Source organism: Silurus aristotelis, assembly GCF_946808225.1.
Source record: "Silurus aristotelis genome assembly, chromosome: 2".
Lineage (NCBI taxonomy): Eukaryota > Metazoa > Chordata > Actinopteri > Siluriformes > Siluridae > Silurus > Silurus aristotelis.
The window spans coordinates 26,023,828-26,042,692 of record NC_139575.1 but is presented as its reverse complement, the minus strand read 5'-3'; the positions used below and the strand labels follow the sequence as shown (position 1 = coordinate 26,042,692).

Here is an 18,865-nt window from a genome sequence, read left to right as displayed (position 1 = left end):
TGTGAGAGACATAATCTAAAAAAAAAAAATCCAGAAATCACAATGTATCATTTTTTAACTATTTTTTGTATGATACAGCTGCAAATAAGTATTTGAACACCTGAGAAAGTCAATGTTAATATTTGGTACAGTAGCCTTTGTTTGCAATTACAGAGGTCAAACGTTTCCTGTAGTTTTTCACCAGGTTTGCACACACTGCAGGAGGGATTTTGGCCCACTCCTCCACACAGATCTTCTCTAGATCAGTCAGGATTCTGGCCTGTCGCTGGGAAACACGGAGTTTCAGCTCCCTCCAAAGATTCTCTATTGGGTTTAGGTCTGAAGACTGGCTAGGCCATGCCAGAACCTTGATATGCTTCTTACAGAGCCACTCCTTGGTTATCCTGGCTGTGTGCTTCGGGTCATTGTCATGTTGGAAGACCCAGCCTCGATTCATCTTCAATGCTCTAACTGAGGGAAGGAGGTTGTTCCCCAAAATCTCGCTATACATGGCCCCGGTCATCCTCTCCTTAATACAGTGCAGTCGCCCTGTCCCATGTGCAGAAAAACACCCCCAAAGCATGATGCTACCACCCCCAAGCTTCACAGTAGGGATGGTGTTCTTGGGATGGTACTCATCATTCTTCTTCCTCCAAACACGTTTAGTGGAATTATGACCCAAAAGTTCTATTTTGGTCTCATCTGACCACATGACTTTCTCCCATGACTCCTCTGGATCATCCAAATGGTCATTGGCAAACTTAAGACGTGCCTGGACATGTGCTGGTTTAAGCAGGGGAACCTTCAGTGCCATGCATGATTTCAAACCATGACGTCTGAGTGTATTACCAACAGTAACCTTGGAAACGGTGGTCCCAGCTCTTTTCAGGTCATTGACCAGCTCCTCCCATGTTGTTCTGGGCTGATTTCTCACCTTCCTTAGGATCATTGAGGCCCCACGAGGTGAGATCTTGCATGAAGCCCCAGTCCGAGGGAGATTGACAGTCATGTTTAGCTTCTTCCATTTTCTAATGATTGCTCCAACAGTGGACCTTTTTTCACCAAGCTGATTGGCAATTTCCCCGTAGCCCTTTCCAGCCTTGTGGAGGTGTACAATTTTGTCTCTAGTGTCTTTGGACAGCTCTTTGGTCTTGGCCATGTTAGTAGTTGGATTCTTATTGATTGTATGGGGTGGACAGGTGTCTCTTTATGCAGCTAACAACCTCAAAAAGGTGCAACTAATTTAGGATAATAAATGTAGTGGAGGTGGACATTTTAAAGGCAGACTAACAGGTCTTTGAGGGTCAGAATTCTAGCTGATAGACAGGTGTTCAAATACTTATTTGCAGCTTTATCATAGAAATAAATAGTTTAAAAATCATATATTGTGATTTCTGGATTTTTCTTTTTAGATTATGTCTCTCACAGTGGACATGCACCTACGATGACAATTTCAGACCCCTCCATGATTTCTAAGTGAGAGAACTTGCAAAATAGCAGGGTGTTTAAATACTTATTTTCCTCACTGTATATATATATATATATATATATATATATATATATATATATATATATATATATATATATATATATATATATATATATATATATATATATATATATATATATTTAAATTAAAAGTCTGTGTGGAAGCTGATGTCCTGCGTCCTTATGGTTTACAATTTAAAAAACATAATTACTTTCAAACACTTACAAAAATCTTCATGCACTATGATGAGTATGGTTTCATGATAATAAACAAGAATAAACATACATTTGCATAAAGCATATATGTCCATGCCCAATGTTGATTAGATTATTAAAAACTTGAAAACTATTAATTTAAGGTAAATTTAGAACAGATAAAAATGTGCGATTAAGTGCGCTTCTGTTTTGCAAGCTGGGGTGGGCGGGGCTTTACTTCGGTAAAGGTGAGGCTCCGCCCACAAGAGGAGGCGCTGCGTCCACCTGCCAGTGTGTGTGTGTGTGTGTGTGTGTGTGTGTGTGTGTGTGTGTGAGAGAGAGAGAGAGAGAGAGAGAGAGAGAGAGAGAGAGAGACGTCTTGCTCTGGCGGAGTGAATAAGCGCTGTCCATGAGGAATACCCCGCACACTCTCTCTCACACGCGCGCGCGTTGTATCTCTGCTCAGCCTGTGACAGTGAGCAGTAAGCGGGGGTGTGTGTATGTGTGTGTGTTGGACTGAAGAAGAGCAGCAGGGCGCATCGCGGGAATTCTCTTTCCTCTCCTCACTGGATTCTGAATGGGGTTTTATACCGGGATAAACTTGGGATAATATTACAGGTGAATGCTGAAGTCTGGGATCTACACAGACGCGTAGAGAACACGCATTTTCACGCGTGTTTGCGGATTTCTAATGATATAGGAATAGTTCTGATCACCCCATTTAATAGTCGTTTTACAATAATTAAAACATCCTGATTACGGGTAATCATGCATTTTCTTTATTACGGTAGTACCAGCTTTTTTGTGGGTGTTTGGTGGTTTGTAATTTATTTATTTTTTACTTTTATTTTTTTGTTTGTTTACTGATTTATTTATACGTGTTTTTTTATATCTTGTATTTTGAAGCTTAACGAATAGATAAATCAGAAGCATCCAATTGTGTCCGCTGAATGGAACGGTGCATGAAAATAAGGATGCGTTACGCACACACACACACACACACACACACCTTCCTTTATTTTATGTGTCCAGGCGCACGCGCGTGCAGGATGGCACTATTATATTTGGTTACAGGTGCATTAAAGTCTCCTGGTGTGTGTGTCTGTGTGTATGAGGCGCCAGTGTTCACCTGCTGTTCGTGGCAAAACGCGAATTAATACCTACAGTGTCAGCATTGTTTTTGCCTCCAGAAAGAATGAAATATACTGTAGGTGTTAACTCGGATTTTTTTTGTTTTTTTGTTTTTTTTTTGGGGGGGGGGGGGGGGGGGTCTGGTCCATTATGAGCACTAGGACATGGTATAATGTTGAGTAGAAACCTAGACGAAAGTTTGAAATCTGTATCCCAGACCGTGTTTCCACTTTTAGAAAAAAAAAAGATGAAATCTACAATCCTTTACACTTCCTTAAACATTCTTTTGCAGGACTAGAGATTGAAAAATGTTTCTCTAATGCATCTACTAAAAGGTGTAATTAAGTATTTATACAAAGGATCTGTTTAAGCAATATGAATTGCAATGCTTGAATTCAGATTGTACTAATTCAGATTTTAACACTTTAAATTCCAAAAGTGTAACCTGTCTATGCATTATCTCTCCCCCTATCTCCCCTCGCTCTTTGTCCTATGCAGGGTTGACTGTTTCTCCATGTGTTTGGACACAATGATTGCTCAGAGCACAATGGATTTGTTTCTATGGACCCTTCTGATTTCTGTGTTCTCAGCTGTATCAGTCCAGGGTAACCCATTTGCCTCTCTGCCACCTATGTCAGCGCCACGGATCTACCTGTCCTTCAAAGGTAAGATAAACCAAACCTGATGTGATGGAATTCGGCTATGTACTAAGTGAAATCATTTATATTGCATTCATACAATAAAGTCACAGGAAATATAAACACTAGCCACTACTCGTAGCTTTCCGTGCATATTTGTATGAGTGTGCAATCTTGAGACTGTGCTTGATATATCCTCCTTGTTAAACGTTCAGATTTGCCACACTTCGGACGTTTCTGATTTATGACTCTTACCAATCTGGAAGCTGTTGGTGCGGTTATGTCGTTCGAGGAAGCTGCAATATTCAGTGGTTTCCTGTTTCAATTGGTTGTGCAACTGCTTAGTAGGCTGCTTCTTGGCAAGGGACATGGCTGCTTGGACTGAAATCGTGTGGGAAACATGCAATATTAGTTAGCACTTGCTGTGTTTTCAGGCTGCAGTACAATCAAGGCCACACTCCACACACTTCTCGCACATGTGTCATAAGGGTGTATTTCCTTGCCCATTATGTTTCCGCTCCATTTTCATAGCTTGTATTTCTGTGGTTAGAGACTTCTTCTGTAATACAGTTTAGTTTTCTTTGGGTTGGTGGGTAAAGTGCGGAGCATGGCAGCTCCCTATATATTTTTTTCATGCGTCTAATTCCACGTTAATCAGTCTGCTCCAAATGCATTTTCTCAGCTGGTTTACTTTTAAGTTTTGTGTTATTGAATTTCTATAATTGTTTTGTATTTTTTTTTACTTGTGGTTTGATGGGAGATTCTGTACTCTGTGCTTGGTTGAAATGCAGCAATGCACTTTCTTTAAATGTTCTTCCAAATGCATTTCAAAATTTCCTCTTGTAGACACGTTTACTTTCTCACACGATATTCAGTTTCAGCTTTTAACTATTAAGGGGAAACGGCCAGTCAAATCAAAAGCAGTTTTTTTCCTCCACTAAGATTTATCAGATAGAAATATGGGTTTGAAATGATCAGGTGCTATTTTATAATAATGAACTGTTGACTAAGCTTAACAAAGTCATGAGATAAAAATGCAAGATTTATACAAGAGTTGCTGCTGAGAGGTTGTTAAAAGCAGTCGACATAAAGCATTCGCTTTTATAAGGCATTGTTAAATGTTACTATTGTACTCCTCTGCTGCGGCGATTTATCAAATAATGACTAAAAACATTCTATTATTGCTTGTTGTTTTAGCAGGTTTCCTTTGTCTTTTTCTTATTTGTTCAGTTCTGCCTTTTTTTGGGCTGACATGGTAACATAAAGCATTTGCCCATGTGGCCAAAACATAGCACCATGTGCCAAAATATATATCAGTGAACATACTAGTTCATGCTTAAAGGGGGCCAACTCAGCTTGGCAGCAGGCATGAAGAATTTCTCACAGAAGAGTCTGGAAATTTTCACTGGACTGCTCTGTTGCTAAAAGAGGCAGATATAAATGACTAAAGCTAAAGATATGGGATAATGAAAGTGTGCCTTATGATACATGCCTTTTAGGGTTGTTTGGTTTGACACACTCCGTCTTTTAAAAAACACTTACTGCTTCAGCTGATCATTTTCAACCGTTGCACGCTTTTAAACAAAAAATATTGTAGACCTTGGCTATTTTTTTTTTTTTCAGTGCTGATCATTAGGAATGTAGTTCCATCATCTTCTCAAGTACTGCTATGTATCTCAGAGGTTCTCTATTAGGCTATAAAGCTGTGTTATTTATGGTTGAAAAGAAATGTTAATCTCAAGAAACTGACTTTGATTAGGGCAACGCTGACAAAGAAATCCTGAAGCTTTTAGGGGATTATCCTTTGCTAACACTCCCATCAGCATTCATATAGACGTCTAGACCACACCATCATATATGTGTGTGTGTGTGTGTGTGTGTGTGGAGCTGAAAACCGACTCGACCTGAATGAAGAGGAACCCTGCCAGGTCAAGTCAGTTTTCAGCTCCCGTGGTGTCGGCAAGTTGAGAAGGAAAAGATGCCACCATCTTTATCGCCCCTTTTTACATTACATGCCGTCTGGGCCAGCGGTACATCCTAGGAGGCCAAGATAAATCATGTCTGAAGCTTATGGTCTAGGTCTCCTATTTACAGGAGCTTTGATCCCTCTATCATCTCACCGCCAGCTCAAGTTTAGGTGTGTGCTTTATTGGCGGTTTTCATTTCATGCACGTTCTTGCTTTCTCTCTTCTTTCTGCACCCTGACACACTTTCTTCTCCCCCCCCTCCTATTTTCTTCTATCTTTTGTTTTCAGAATCCCCTATTTTGCTCAAAGATAGCCCAGAGGACTTTCAGCACCCCACTGCGACCTAAGAGTGTGTGCGTCCATGTAACCACTCAGTTTTGACACGCTGGTGGATTTATAGACATGTTTCTGCATATTATATCCATGTTTAATGGTTAGGAAAACACCTAAGGCACATTCAACAGTTTGGCAAAAACGGTTCTGCTTCTGCATGTGATTGAAAGCGTGGCTTCGAGCAAAGCTTGTGCATGTTGTTTTAATTCGAATTCCAGCACTCGGAATCGTAAAGCGGCAGTAGACTCTCTTTACACGTCTTTTTTAGATGTGTATTCTTGAAAAGGCAGCGCTGAGATTTTTTTTATGTTTGCAGTATGTCCAGAGCAATGCATAGATTATCACAATGAAAGACTCGCTTGCTGCAGAGTTTCTTTCTTAAGTGCTCGTCTAAGTGTGTAAGTGTTTCTGGCTTCTCTGGTGTAAGCTTTTAATGTGCGCTGCAGCCTGAGCTTGCTTAAGTGCACTGTCTGAACCACAGTGTCGTATATGAAGGTCCCTATTGTTTATTTTTTTTAAAGGCGTGGGAGTGTTGAAGCCGCCGCTGTATTATCATCTGAGATATGGGATACGTGAGAAATTGAAAGAATGACCACACAGACTAGCGCTGTGTCTGAAATCGCTCTTTCACTCCCTTGTTCAATATTTGCTATATAGACTGATCCATATCTACTCGTTATACTGTATAGGGTGGCAGTAACTGACTGCCGTATGGCTGAATTGACTATGTAGTCTATTTGCTTGTCTAAGCTGTCAAAAAAAAAAACCAGCTTGTCACCTGCTATTACATAAAAAAAAAACCTGCACAATACAACTTGAGAATTTCTTTAAAAAAGATATTTCACATGTATGTATCAGTCAAAGTGGTTAAATATCTATTATTAAGATTTATCGATGACAAGTTTATTGTTTTAGTTGAATTAATTGTGTTAAGTGTGTCTGGGTGGATTAATGGTGCATTATGAGTAATAATAAAGTGCACTTTTCAAGGAATATCTTTTCTGATAGTCACTGATAGACAAACTAGTGTATTATATGGGGAATAGGGAATAAATTTAGACATTGCGTAAGTACCACAATTGTCAAGGAGAAAAGAGGGGCTTCATTGAGCTGTGTGTGTGTGTGTGTGGGGGGGGGGGGGGGTCTGAACCAAATAACCCACAGACCTGTGTTGAAGCCAAGATAAGGCCTGATAATAGATTTATAGATTTCTGCCAAAAGCTGCTTCAACTTTTTGCCCTTTGAGAAGTTGTCATCTGAGATAAGTGGTCAGCCTTAAAGGTTGCTTGGGACAGATTTAAAACTTGTTTATCTTACATGTAGTAGCATACTAAGGCTCTGTGACTGCGAAGCACATTTTCTATTAAGTCACTTCCAGAAGTATTTTAATGAAAAGGTGATTTCATTTTTGACATGCGGGTTAGAGATTAAAATTTGAATATCAGACATACATGGTTTTGATACAACCTTTTTCTTGGTGTTTGAACACCCATTTTATAGCCAAGCAAAAGAGCAGGAGCAGTCTTAAAGTAAATAAGACTTCAGGATTGTAATATCAGAACAGTAAATATTTCTATTTGGTTGAATTTTCCTTGTCTTGGAGACATCATACCTACTTCTTCTCTAATGCTTTTCCAGGCTTGTACCGTAGCTTGTTTTAAATATTGTTTGGGGGGTGGTCACTTCAGTCTTCCTTATAGGATGTAAAATGCTGCTCAGTAAGGTAACGGTTTGCTGTTTAACATGGTGAGTCTATAAAATATCTTATTTTTCCTCAACTTTTTACTTTCCGACTTGTTGCAAGATGAAGTTCCTCCCAATTAGTTTGGATTTTTGTCTCTGTCAGTTGAAAGTCTAAATGTTTCTTTATAATACTGAATTAATTATTTTTCTACAATCGTAAATTGTTATCAATAAAGATTAGCGAGCCCATTCGAAAGCATCCATGCAAGCCCAAGCCATAACAGCACCTCCAACATGCTTCACTGATGAGCTTATATGTTTTGGATCATGAACAGATCCTTTCATTGTCTGTTCACTTTGGCTTTGCATCATTTTGGATAAAGGTAATATTTGTCCCCAAAATTTTGCAACTTATCTCTTTATTTCTTTTTATGAATTCCAGTGTGGCTTTCCAATTCTCATTGCTGCTGGGTAGTTTGGCTTCTGTTTTAACTCTTGAAGGCTTATTTAAAAGGTGAATTTTTACACCTTCACTCTCTGCAGTCATTGACTGTTGTTTAGAGTTTTTCTTCACAGCTCTCACATTGTACCTGTCATCAACATTTTTTCCAAAGTTGTCAGTATACCAGTGGTTTCTTCCTTTTTCAGGACACTCCATTTTGGCTTTGACCAGAGCTTGTGCATTGACTGTGAATGATTTTCCCAATTGTCTCATTGTCAAAATAGCTTGCAATTGTATTTCTTCAATAAACAGCTTTCTGGTTTTCATGTTAGTTATACTGTAGTTTTCACAGGTAAAACAAAGGGCTCAAAACAAGAATAGATATTTAGACCTATTAACTGTTTGAACACTCAATCAAACAGGATGCACCTGGGCAACAAGAAACATGTGTCAGATACATGTTTATATATTTCTGATGACATGAAAAATGGTGAGATCACACAAAAGGTGGCCTGTTCTAAGTTGCTAAACACATTTTGAGGTAAATGTGAGGAAATACTAAATGCTAAAATACTGATCCCATATCTATATATTAATCTTTTAATATTAAACCAATTTGTATTAATTAAATGGCAAAAACAAAGACATGGCCTTGCTGGTTGAAGACTTCTGGAGAGCACTGTAAATAAATTTGTTTAAATAGTTGTTATAGTATTGTGCTCCTTGCTTATGGTTATACAGCAGGACTTAGCTGCCTCTCAGCACAGAGGATAAATGATTTATTATCCCTCAGCAGTAGAGTAAGCTCTAATAGGCTTAAGCAGCATACACCACCTAGGGTTTACATCTGTGACCCCATCAGGACACTGTGTGTGTGTGTGTGTGTGTGTGTGTGTGTGTGTGTGTGTGTGTGTGTGTGTGTGTGTGTGTGTGTGTCTGTGTCTGTCTGTGTCTGTGTTTGTGTCTGTGTCTGTATGTGAAATTTAGGTTCACAATTTACATGTGTGACCTTATCAGACATTTCTATCCCAAGCACTAATGACCACCTATTTATGTGTGCCAGAGGCTGGGTTTCAGTGTTAATTGCTCTCATTTTCTGTTTGTTCAAAGTCATTTAAATTTAAAACACTTGACTTATTTCCCCCACCCTTTTCCTGTGTGGTCATTGCAACACCTGGAACCGTAATTTTCCCGTGGTCTGAAAGTAAAAAAAAATTGAACCACGCAGCCCAACAGCTGCAGTATTAACTCCAAAATAATAAAAAAAATTTTATGTTATTGCTGATTGCTGTTATTGCTCTCTAGCTGGCTTAATATTCACACATTCCTCACAGGTTGGTAAAAGAATATCTGTGTGGTACATTCATCTCTGGCCATGACTAGGAAGGAAATATTGTATTATCCAAAGTTCATGGCTGTTTTTTGTTGTGTGTGAAAGAAAATGTGCCAAAACATCAGCATAAAATATTGAATAGACATTGAATATTCACTCATTTATTCTTCCTTGGTCATCTTTTTATCCTGGTCAGGGTTGCATGATATTTGATGTTGCTTTTATTTATTTAAACAATCTTTAAAAAAGTTTTTGTGTCAGTCCAAACAGTGCATGAGAGTCCCCATGTGGCCATGTTCATGCTTAGATACAGTAGGTCGAGCTTCAGCACTTTCAATTTATGTGTAATAATGTACTCTTTTCTCTTTGCTCCTTTGCTTCTTGATTCGAAAAAAAAAGAAATAATTTTCTGATTTAAATACATTAAAATTTTAGTTTTGGTTGTATTTGATTCAGAATTCTGAAGTTCACATAAAACAGCTAGATATAAAATCTTATTATGTTTACTCTGGTCTCTGGAAGCCATTAAACAGCCAGTTGACAGCACCAATAGCTATGTCCTTCACACCTTTGACTCTTCAATTATCCTAATTCACTATGTATTAAAATGCCATTGGGCAAAATTCCCTCTTCTGCTTTAGCTGTATGCCCTTCAAGAATAAATCACATGCCTGGAGAAACAGACTTTGGGGGTTTTATGTTCGAATTAATCGTGTTGTTTTGCAATATTTTCATGTGCACTTAATTGGCCTGTTGTAATGGTGATATGAATGGAAATGTATTTGCCCCAAAGTGTTGCATTCATGCTTACCTTAATGGGACAAGGTAGAGAGTAAAGGAAAGTAGAAAATGCAGGGAAATGTATTTTGAAAGCATGAATTGTGAGAAAATTGTCTTTCTATAATAAGAGAGAGAGAAACAATGAGAGACAAGGTGAATAATAGAGGTAGTTTGTGGCTAGGCAAATAACACAATGCCATTGGAAAATATGGGAGACTACTAGATGAAAAGACACACACACACACACACACACACACACACACACACACACACAAACACATGCACACACACTTTGATTCTCTGTGAAACACGAATCTCTGTATGGCACAATACAAATAAGGACAACAAAATAGGTACCTATCTCTCCAGAGCTTGGCTAGCGATCACCTACATGAATCATTTGAGAAAAAGTGTTACAGAAAGAGAGGGATTATGTGTGTATGTGTGTCTGTGTGCGTGTGTTTGCATCCGCCTTTGTGTATCAGTCTACCTGCCTGCCTCTCCATGTCTCCGTCTGTCTCTTTGTCTCGTGTAATGTCTGGGCAGTGTGAATGAGATCCCATTATATCCAAATCTTTTCCTACACTGTCTTGAAATCCTTTTCCTTTTGAACTGCACATATTTGCCCCCGAGTGACATCATGATGGCCCATCATTAGGCTCCACTTACAGGCCCAGTCGGGTTCTTGCTTTGTAGCTGCAACCACAGAAATGTGACAGAGCGATATTAATAACCCTGGGAGTTGGGAGGCATCTCTGCACATTTTTCTGGGGTCGTCCCATGGGCTACACTCTAATGGAGCTCTTGGCAGCATAATAAACTTAGCCTGCTGACCCTTCCAGACTCTGCTAGCTCTCTGCAAGAATCCCCACAGCTCTGTCAGATCTACACCAGCACAAGTGGCTTTAAGTTCTCTCTTTTGGTGCTATTTAGTCAGAAGTAAAGTCTTTGCAAAAAGCTCCTTTTCATTTATGTCATTGAATTTGGAGAAAAAAATGATTATTGGTGGAGAAATATCACACTTTGTGGTTGGAATGGTATCATTCTGTTTTATATATATATATAGATCTATAGGTCTGTGTGAACTTGGGAGCATGTGTGATATTGTATTACTGCAACAAACATTTTTGAGTTTCAAGGTGGTGGTGCATCCTGGGATCCTGTGCTGCTTTACTGAATCTGAGCTGTTACAGCGAGTGTGCTCTGTGGAGGAAGAGTGAAGGTGACAGCGGCACAGCTATATATAGAGACCCTACTGTCTCACACCCCCTCTCTTTCTATATCTTTCTGTCTCTCTCTCTCTCTCTCTCTCTTTCTCTCTCTCTCTTTCTTTCTTCCTCGATCTGTCAATCTCTTACTGTGTTTGTTTTTTCCCTCTGCTCAATTTCCTTTTTTTATCATCCTGATCATTTAATATTTTAATCACCTCATTTTTTTAACGTCCCAACCCCTAATGCCCATCTATTTATCTCAATCCTTTGTCACATGTCTATGAATTCATGGGGACATTCCCATGAGGGGCGTTTGGACATTCATTTTGGGTAAGGGCAAAGCTTCCGGGATGAGTCATTCCAAGCATGTGTTTTGGGGACCACTTAAAAAAAGATACTGAGAAAGAGACTGAGAAGCTTGCAGACATTTATCATTTCAAACATGGCCCCCATAAACCCTGGAGCCTGGATGTTTGATCTATAGGAATAAGAACTACTTCAGTGTGCATTTTTGGTCCTCATGAAGGAGAAAATGAGGTTGGCGTCAAGAGAAATGTCTGTGGCACGACCCCAATGCATTGTGTGCGGACAGTGTGGAGTTTGTGCTGATGAACTTAACTGAGGCAGATGGTTTATAACAACACTAATGACTGGTCTTTTATCTACAGATACAGATTTCTTTCCACCAAGTTTTGAATCTCATTTTGAATGAGTTCTTTTTGTCTGCTTTATGTGAAGACATAGCATGCCAAGATTTAAAATGTTTTAGATTAGGATGTGGCAATCAATTGGAAATATTGTATGTCAGAATATTTGGACATGCCAGGGTTGTAATATTGTGCAAAAAGAAAGATATTTTTGCTGCCAAGATTAAGCAAATTTTCCAATAATCCAAATGTAATGAGTGCTGACAGCATTGGTTTCGCAATATGCTGACTCAGAACCGCTTATTATATATCTATTGTATACCTTACTCTAGAAGCAAAAAAGTTTATTTGCTTTGACAGTTTTCCTTGTTAGACATCCATAACCATTAGCCACCTAATATAGTTTTCTTTTTATTACTTATTGGACAGGTCTATTTGAAGTAGACTAGACTTTTGTTACAAGATCTAATCAAGCTTTATCTCAAGTAGCGCAGTTTGCATTATATACTTATACTGTATCTCTATGTTGTTTTATACTTTATACACTAATCATAATTTTTTTGGCATTGCCATATCAGATTGAGAAGGAGAACTAACACACCATCAGAGCCATCAAGTCTTGGCATGGAACAATAAACAACTTTTTTTTTTTTCAATGATAATTACATTGTAAGTTTTACTTGTGTTGTGTCCTGGCATTATTTTATTGTATTCTTTATTTTATCCTATCTTGTCTTTTTTTGAACTTGAGCAAAAAGAGGAAGCAAACTTAGCAAAATAGAATACTATTCTTTACTCTACGCTAATGTTTCATAGATAGGCAGAGAGCCAGCCAGCCAGCCAGCCAGACAGCCTGCCAGACAGATGGAAGTGTATGCTCTTGTGTCATATAGATAGACAATAGGTAGATACATACGTATATTTTTTGATGGAAATTCTATTTAGATAGATTCATACAAATCCATTTAAAAACTTTAACCAAAATGTTGCCATTCATATAGCTTTTTATATATTATTTAATCTTCCTAAAATCTATAATTTATCTACATTTATTTACAGTTGCTCATTTTCCCACATTGCAGATTTTGAGCAGTCTCTGTAACAGCCAGATGTTTTCTGTCATTGTGTATAGCTGTGATTAATGCAGGGAGACATGAAGTTATAAGACAACAGTCAGAATTCCAGGTTGAGATAAAAAAAAAAAAAAAAACAGCACATGTATATGGAAAAAAACCCAACCCTATATATGAGTGGATTTGTGTTTCTGTCTATGCATGTGTGTTGAAAGATGGCTCTGTTATAATGACAGTATTTTGTATCCGGATGGTACCGTGTCAGACAATATTAACATAGACCCATGTGCATTTGTCATTCTACTACTTTCCACTACTTTTGCTAGACTTTTTTAATTGACTTGAGCCATCAATGTTTCTTATCCCATTGCTGGTCAGACTAGAGAAATATTTCCCACAGTTAAGGATCATATGTTTTTTCCACATCCCAGCTTTTTTAATACCAGTCAGATAAAGTTTCCCAGGCGGCCATTCTGCTTTTACTCAACATTTCATTCAAAGCTCCCCTCAATTTTATGTCAACAATTGTGAAATTGTCTTGACTTTCCCCATTGTGGCCTTTTCTTTTTTAGTATAAAAATAGGAGAGCAATGGGGTCCAACACATTGCAATTCAATCAAACTCACCCACATTCAGGTTTATTTGTAAGCCAGGTTCACAAAAGGCATTTGCACAAAGCAGACGCATAGGGAGCCCAGGCTTAAACCACTGTGCCCAAGCTATCAAAGATCTTTGTGTGGAAACTTTTGTGTGAAATAAAGATAAAGAGATAAAGAAACCTGTGAACTAGAGTGGAATATGACATGTGTATGCATGTGAGTAAGTGTTGATATATGTATATATGTTGATATATAGCAAACATTTTATAGTTGTCTGTATCCTTGAACTTTTAATTTATAATTCCAAGTATGTCTTATAAAAACAAATAATATACTCCAGAGGATGTTGTATAAAAATGCTTTTTAACAGTTTAATAGTTACATTTCCATACAGTAGTAAGTCAAAGTAAGTCACCAGTCAAAATTGATGCCAGTGAAAAGACAGCTATAAGTATTACTGCAAACTTCAAGCAAATTATACACATAATCTGTCATCATGGGGGCCTCCTGATTTGTTGCATGGTTGGAGGAGTCATACTGTGGAGGTTAGCAGACTGGGCTTGACCTTGGTCCTGAGACTGGGAGGGGTGGCGGGGTCAAGGGCACCTCTCTGTGTATGTTGTTTTTGGCTGCCACCATTTATTACCGTCTGTCAGTCAACACTAGATGCTGTTACCGTAGCAGTGCAGCAGCATGGGCAATGATCCATGCCAGTAGACCAAAAACATTATTAAATGCAGCAGAAAGAGGGGGTGTTGACCAATACACAAGCTAAACGAAGACAACCAAGTGCTAGCTAACAGCAGGGGGTAAGGAATGGTAAATGGAAAAAAAAAATCTGTCCGTTCCATCCCACTATGTGGAATTCATTTGACAGGGGGGAAGTGGTAGGGAAGATAATGAAGAGAAAAATTATACAACAGGGAGACAGAAATGAGCAAGCGCTAATGGAGTGTAGGTTATCATTACAGTGGTGAAGTGCACAGTGTTAAGACTATTGGAGGCAATAACTGGGGCTCTTGGAAACACACAATAATCTGCAATTGCTGACTGACGGATGAGGCAGACTCTTCTAATCAGAGTTCTGATGCTAAAGAAGGGAGGAGTGATTCACAGGGACAAGAGAGCTAGAGAGAGAGAGAGAAGCTCAGCAAGCTGTTTGACTGTGAACATTAATGAGCATACATGTAGTATGGAATTTAAAAGATAATAAATACTCAAAAAAGAGAATAGAAAGAGCTGAAAACCATAAATTGGAACATTCCAGTGGCAATCTTGAACATGAAAGTGCATATGAGAGTACCTTTATTTCACCTGCCTACATGTGTGCATAAGACTGTGTGCATGTGTGTAAGTAATTGTGATGGAGTGTGTGCTGGCATAAACATGACGAGACGTCTGTGTGGGTTATTATGTGCATGTGTCTATATGCATTTCAGTGCATCTCCCAGGTAATAATCCCTGATGCTGTCCAGATGGTGCACTTCAGTTCAGCAGCTGCGCATCTGCGTGAGGAGAAACGTGAGCTAGCGTGGAGCGCCACATGTGGGCCAGAGCTCAGGCAGTCTTTCTATGGGAAAAAGCAGGGCCTGCGGTTAGGCCAGATTGAGCTCCGGTCTCTAGGGACACTCTTAGCTAAGTGTAAATGCCATGTTTATTCTTTGTGAGCCACGTGGGAGTGTGTGTATGAGTGTGTGAGTGGCGAGGATAGAATCATGGGTGTCCTCTATAATGGCCAGGGCCTACACTGGCATCATCTTGTTCTGTGTAAAGATGATGTCACCCTCATTTTCGGACGTGTGTCTGGATATTCGCAAGGTGGTCTTGTTTGGCACCTCCTCAGAGCCATTCATTTTTCTACTGTAGCTCTTCTTTCTCCCTTTCAGTCTCACACACTTGTCATTTCCTTCTACATCTCTGGCCGCAGAGCGTGTTTGGTAATTTCATCTGTGCTTCATAATAAAGTCCAAACATTATACCTGATAATGACATCCTTCTGGTGGTTTTCATGAACTTTACATAAACCAAATAAAAACGCTGCAAAAATGCCTCTGCACATCTGAGGTCAGGTTTCTATGCACACAGAGAGAGAGAGCTAGAGAAAGAGAGAGAGTGAGAGAGGGATAGAGAGAGAGAGGGAGATGACAGGATTATGTTTTTTTCTTTGGAGCAGGCTCGGCTATAGTTACTCAGGAAATTCACTTTTAATGAATAAGACACTGTCACTCAAAATTTCATGCATGATCATATGAGAAACCACAAGCTTGGATTTTAAGAAATCCTCAACAGCCAGCTATCAAAACCAAAACACCGTCAGGTAATGATTAGTTAGACACTGAACAATATAAAAAAACCTGATGACATTCTAAAGAGCAAATTTGACTTTCCAGTACGGAAAAGAAAAGTGTGAGAATGTATTGCTTGTTTTTTTTTTCTAAAGTAATTTAAGGTTTAAACTAATCACAGCAGCGCTCCTATTCCAAAAAAGCTTATTAAAAACAAGTCTGTTGGAACAAAGGAGTCTTTTGGAGGACGTCTGGAAGGTTGTTGTATAGAGACGGAAAGTAACAAGTGACAAGGAGTTTAAAGGTGAAATCCATTCTTCTTCCAGACATTTTTAGGTTGTTGCACGAAGGTAGCATGAAGGTAGAATGATGGGATTTTGAGAACTGCACTTTTCACTTTGAATCATGAGTCCGTGTCGCATTAGTCCTTGTGGGAAATTGAACCTCAGAGGAGATCATATAATGGATAGATACTGTGAAAGGCACCGAGAGGAACAGATGCATTTCCAAAGGCAATGAAAGAGCGAGAGGGATAAGAATGAGACAGGGATAAGAAGAGAGTTAAAATACCAACATTATACTTTAAAGTGGACAGACAATATAAATACAGTCTAGAATGAGAATTTGGCTAATGTTAGTAGTAAAAGAAACATAAAGCTGAGAAATTATGAGGAAGAGAGTATAAAGGGCCATATGTGACTGATATCTGCTTTGTAGGACTTCGAAACATGGTTCCTAGACTGTCTGCTGATTACAGACAGATTTGTGAAAATGCATTTCCAGTCTCCTTTGACGTGTGTGTGTGTGTGTGTGTGTGTGTGTGTGTGTGTGTGTGTGTGTGTGTGTGTGTGTGTGTGTGCGTGTGTGCGTGTGTGTGTGTGTTTGAGAGCAGGACGAGAGAGAGAGAGAGAGAGAGAGAGAGAGAGAGAGAGAGAGAGAGAGAGAGAGAGAGAGAGAGAGAAAGAGAGTTGAGTAAGCATGATCGATGATGCCAGAAACAATGGTGGCTTCTGTTACAATTTTGACCTTGTATTATGTAGGCCTTTAATATATAATTTGTGGTACAAGCTTAAGTGTATGCATGTACATATATACATTTGTAAGTTTATACGCTTCAAATTCTTGAAATAACATTTGTTTAAATAAGCAAAGTGATGCAGTTTTATTTGTTCAGGAATAATAGACACATTGTGGAGGTTCCTAACTGTGGAATTTGTAGTTAGATTGTGTATTGTGTTAAGGACCGCTGTATAAATATAGTATATGAAACATTATATATTTATAAAGTATGCCGTTAAAAACTAGAATTGATTCCATGTCTACATTGATTGTTATAACATATATACGATTATCATATGCCTACAGTACGACTGTTTGTATGAAAATCTTATCTGATCAAGCATAAAATCATTGATATTCTCATTTTCATTCTCATTATAACCTCAGAGAACTAAACATGTCTGATGTTTGGTATGTCTATTTTAAATGGTGTTAAAATGATGTTATAGCAATTACTTTTAAAGATTTCTCAATGTAAAAAAGAAAAGAAAACCCTGTATTGCGATAACACCAATAACTCCTTCCTTTAATTCTGGCTTTCATCTTTTTGGCAAATTGTTTTACTTGGCACATGAATTCAGTTAGCATTCTGAACAAGGGGAAATCCTATTATACAATTTCATGGGTGTTTTGTAGATAATTCTTTTCAACACTGATGAATCAATAGGTCCATTAAAACAACGGCATTGGGCCATTTGCACTAAACTAGATAAATCGATACAGCAATTAATAAAGTCATTGAGAAAAGAGAATGGGCTTTGCTAATGATCTGAATTTTGTACATTTTGATTGCTGTTTTTAAATACTCACCCCATTACACTGAACCAACAAAGTAATCACCTAAATAACTGCAGCTAATTTCATTAGATTTTATTTAATAGAGCTGATTGACTTTGTTGAGGTTTTTCATATTTAATTAAGTCATATATACACTATATTGCCAAAAGTATTGGATCACCTGGTCATAAGTTTGGAATGTGATTTTAGTACATTTAGTCCCAATTTGCTCTAATAAATCTATCCACTCTTTTGGTAAGATGTTCCACGAAATGTTGGAAAGTGCTATGGATATTTGTGTTCATCAGCCACAAGGGTGTTATGAAAGGCAGATACTGGTGTAGGTGAGGAGGCCTCAGGTGCAGTCAGCGTTCCATTTCATCCCAAAGGTGTTAAGTAGGGATGAGATCAGAGCTCTATAGCAGGCCACTCAAGATCTTCCTCTCTAAAGCATGTAAACCACATCTTCAAGGAGCTCACTTTGTGCACAGGGGCATCGCCATGCTGAAACAGGTTTGGGATTCCAAGTTCAAGTGAATACAGAACTTGCAAAAAACGATTCTAAAGACGTCCTATACAATTAAGTGCCTCCAGCTTTGTGGTAACAAATTGGAAAAGAACCGCATATAGCAGGAAAGGTCAGGTGACCCAATACTTTTGGCAATATAGTGTATAATATATATGGGCATTACATAAGCATTGCATTCATATTATGATTAAACACAGTAAATTCAGAATAGGCTGCACTTGGATTGGAAATTAAGATTCTAATGTTATGTTTTTTATGCTTTGAAATTCATTTGGAAAGAGAATATGGTTAAATCTATAATGACTGGATACCCATATAACCCCAAGGTTCAATTACAACTACAACCTGACAAATTACTACAGTAATCTTGATTTTCCATTTCTGTTTCCTATTTAAATTGTTTATCAAAGCCATGTGCGTTTGTAGTGTTTGGCATTAAAGTGTCATTTTGGTCTATTTGTGGTGGCCAAAAGTTCTGAGGTATCCCTATAAATAAGAACCAAGGAAATGCTCTTTCAATTTCTGCTAAAATGTGTTGGTAATAAGCCAAAAGACTTGATTGCACTCAGACTGCCTTGCTCAAACTTGAGGTCCTTCTCAGGTGATCCAATCATACATAAAAAGCCAAGGCAAATATCTATTCATGTGTCTTAAATCTGTTTTCACTGACCACTTATAATCACATTTCCTTATTGGGTAGGCTGTCAAATCTGCCA

At 38.4% G+C, this 18,865-nt stretch overlaps 1 protein-coding gene across 3 annotated transcripts in view; it reads left to right on the top strand.

Annotated features, from left to right (window-relative positions):
- sema3fa (sema domain, immunoglobulin domain (Ig), short basic domain, secreted, (semaphorin) 3Fa) overlaps positions 1-18,865 on the top strand; it is an 83,567-nt gene that overhangs the window by 28,454 nt on the left and 36,248 nt on the right. The window contains exons 1-2 of one of the 3 annotated variants that reach the window (XM_083532666.1): positions 1,904-2,280; positions 3,292-3,458. In XM_083532666.1, coding sequence (XP_083388792.1) covers positions 3,308-3,458 — 151 coding nt within the window. In that variant the 5' untranslated portion in view covers positions 1,904-2,280; positions 3,292-3,307. Of the gene's footprint in view, positions 1-1,903; positions 2,281-3,291; positions 3,459-18,865 lie in introns of those variants that run through there. The other 2 variants (XM_083532667.1, XM_083532665.1) reach the window with 2 other exon arrangements.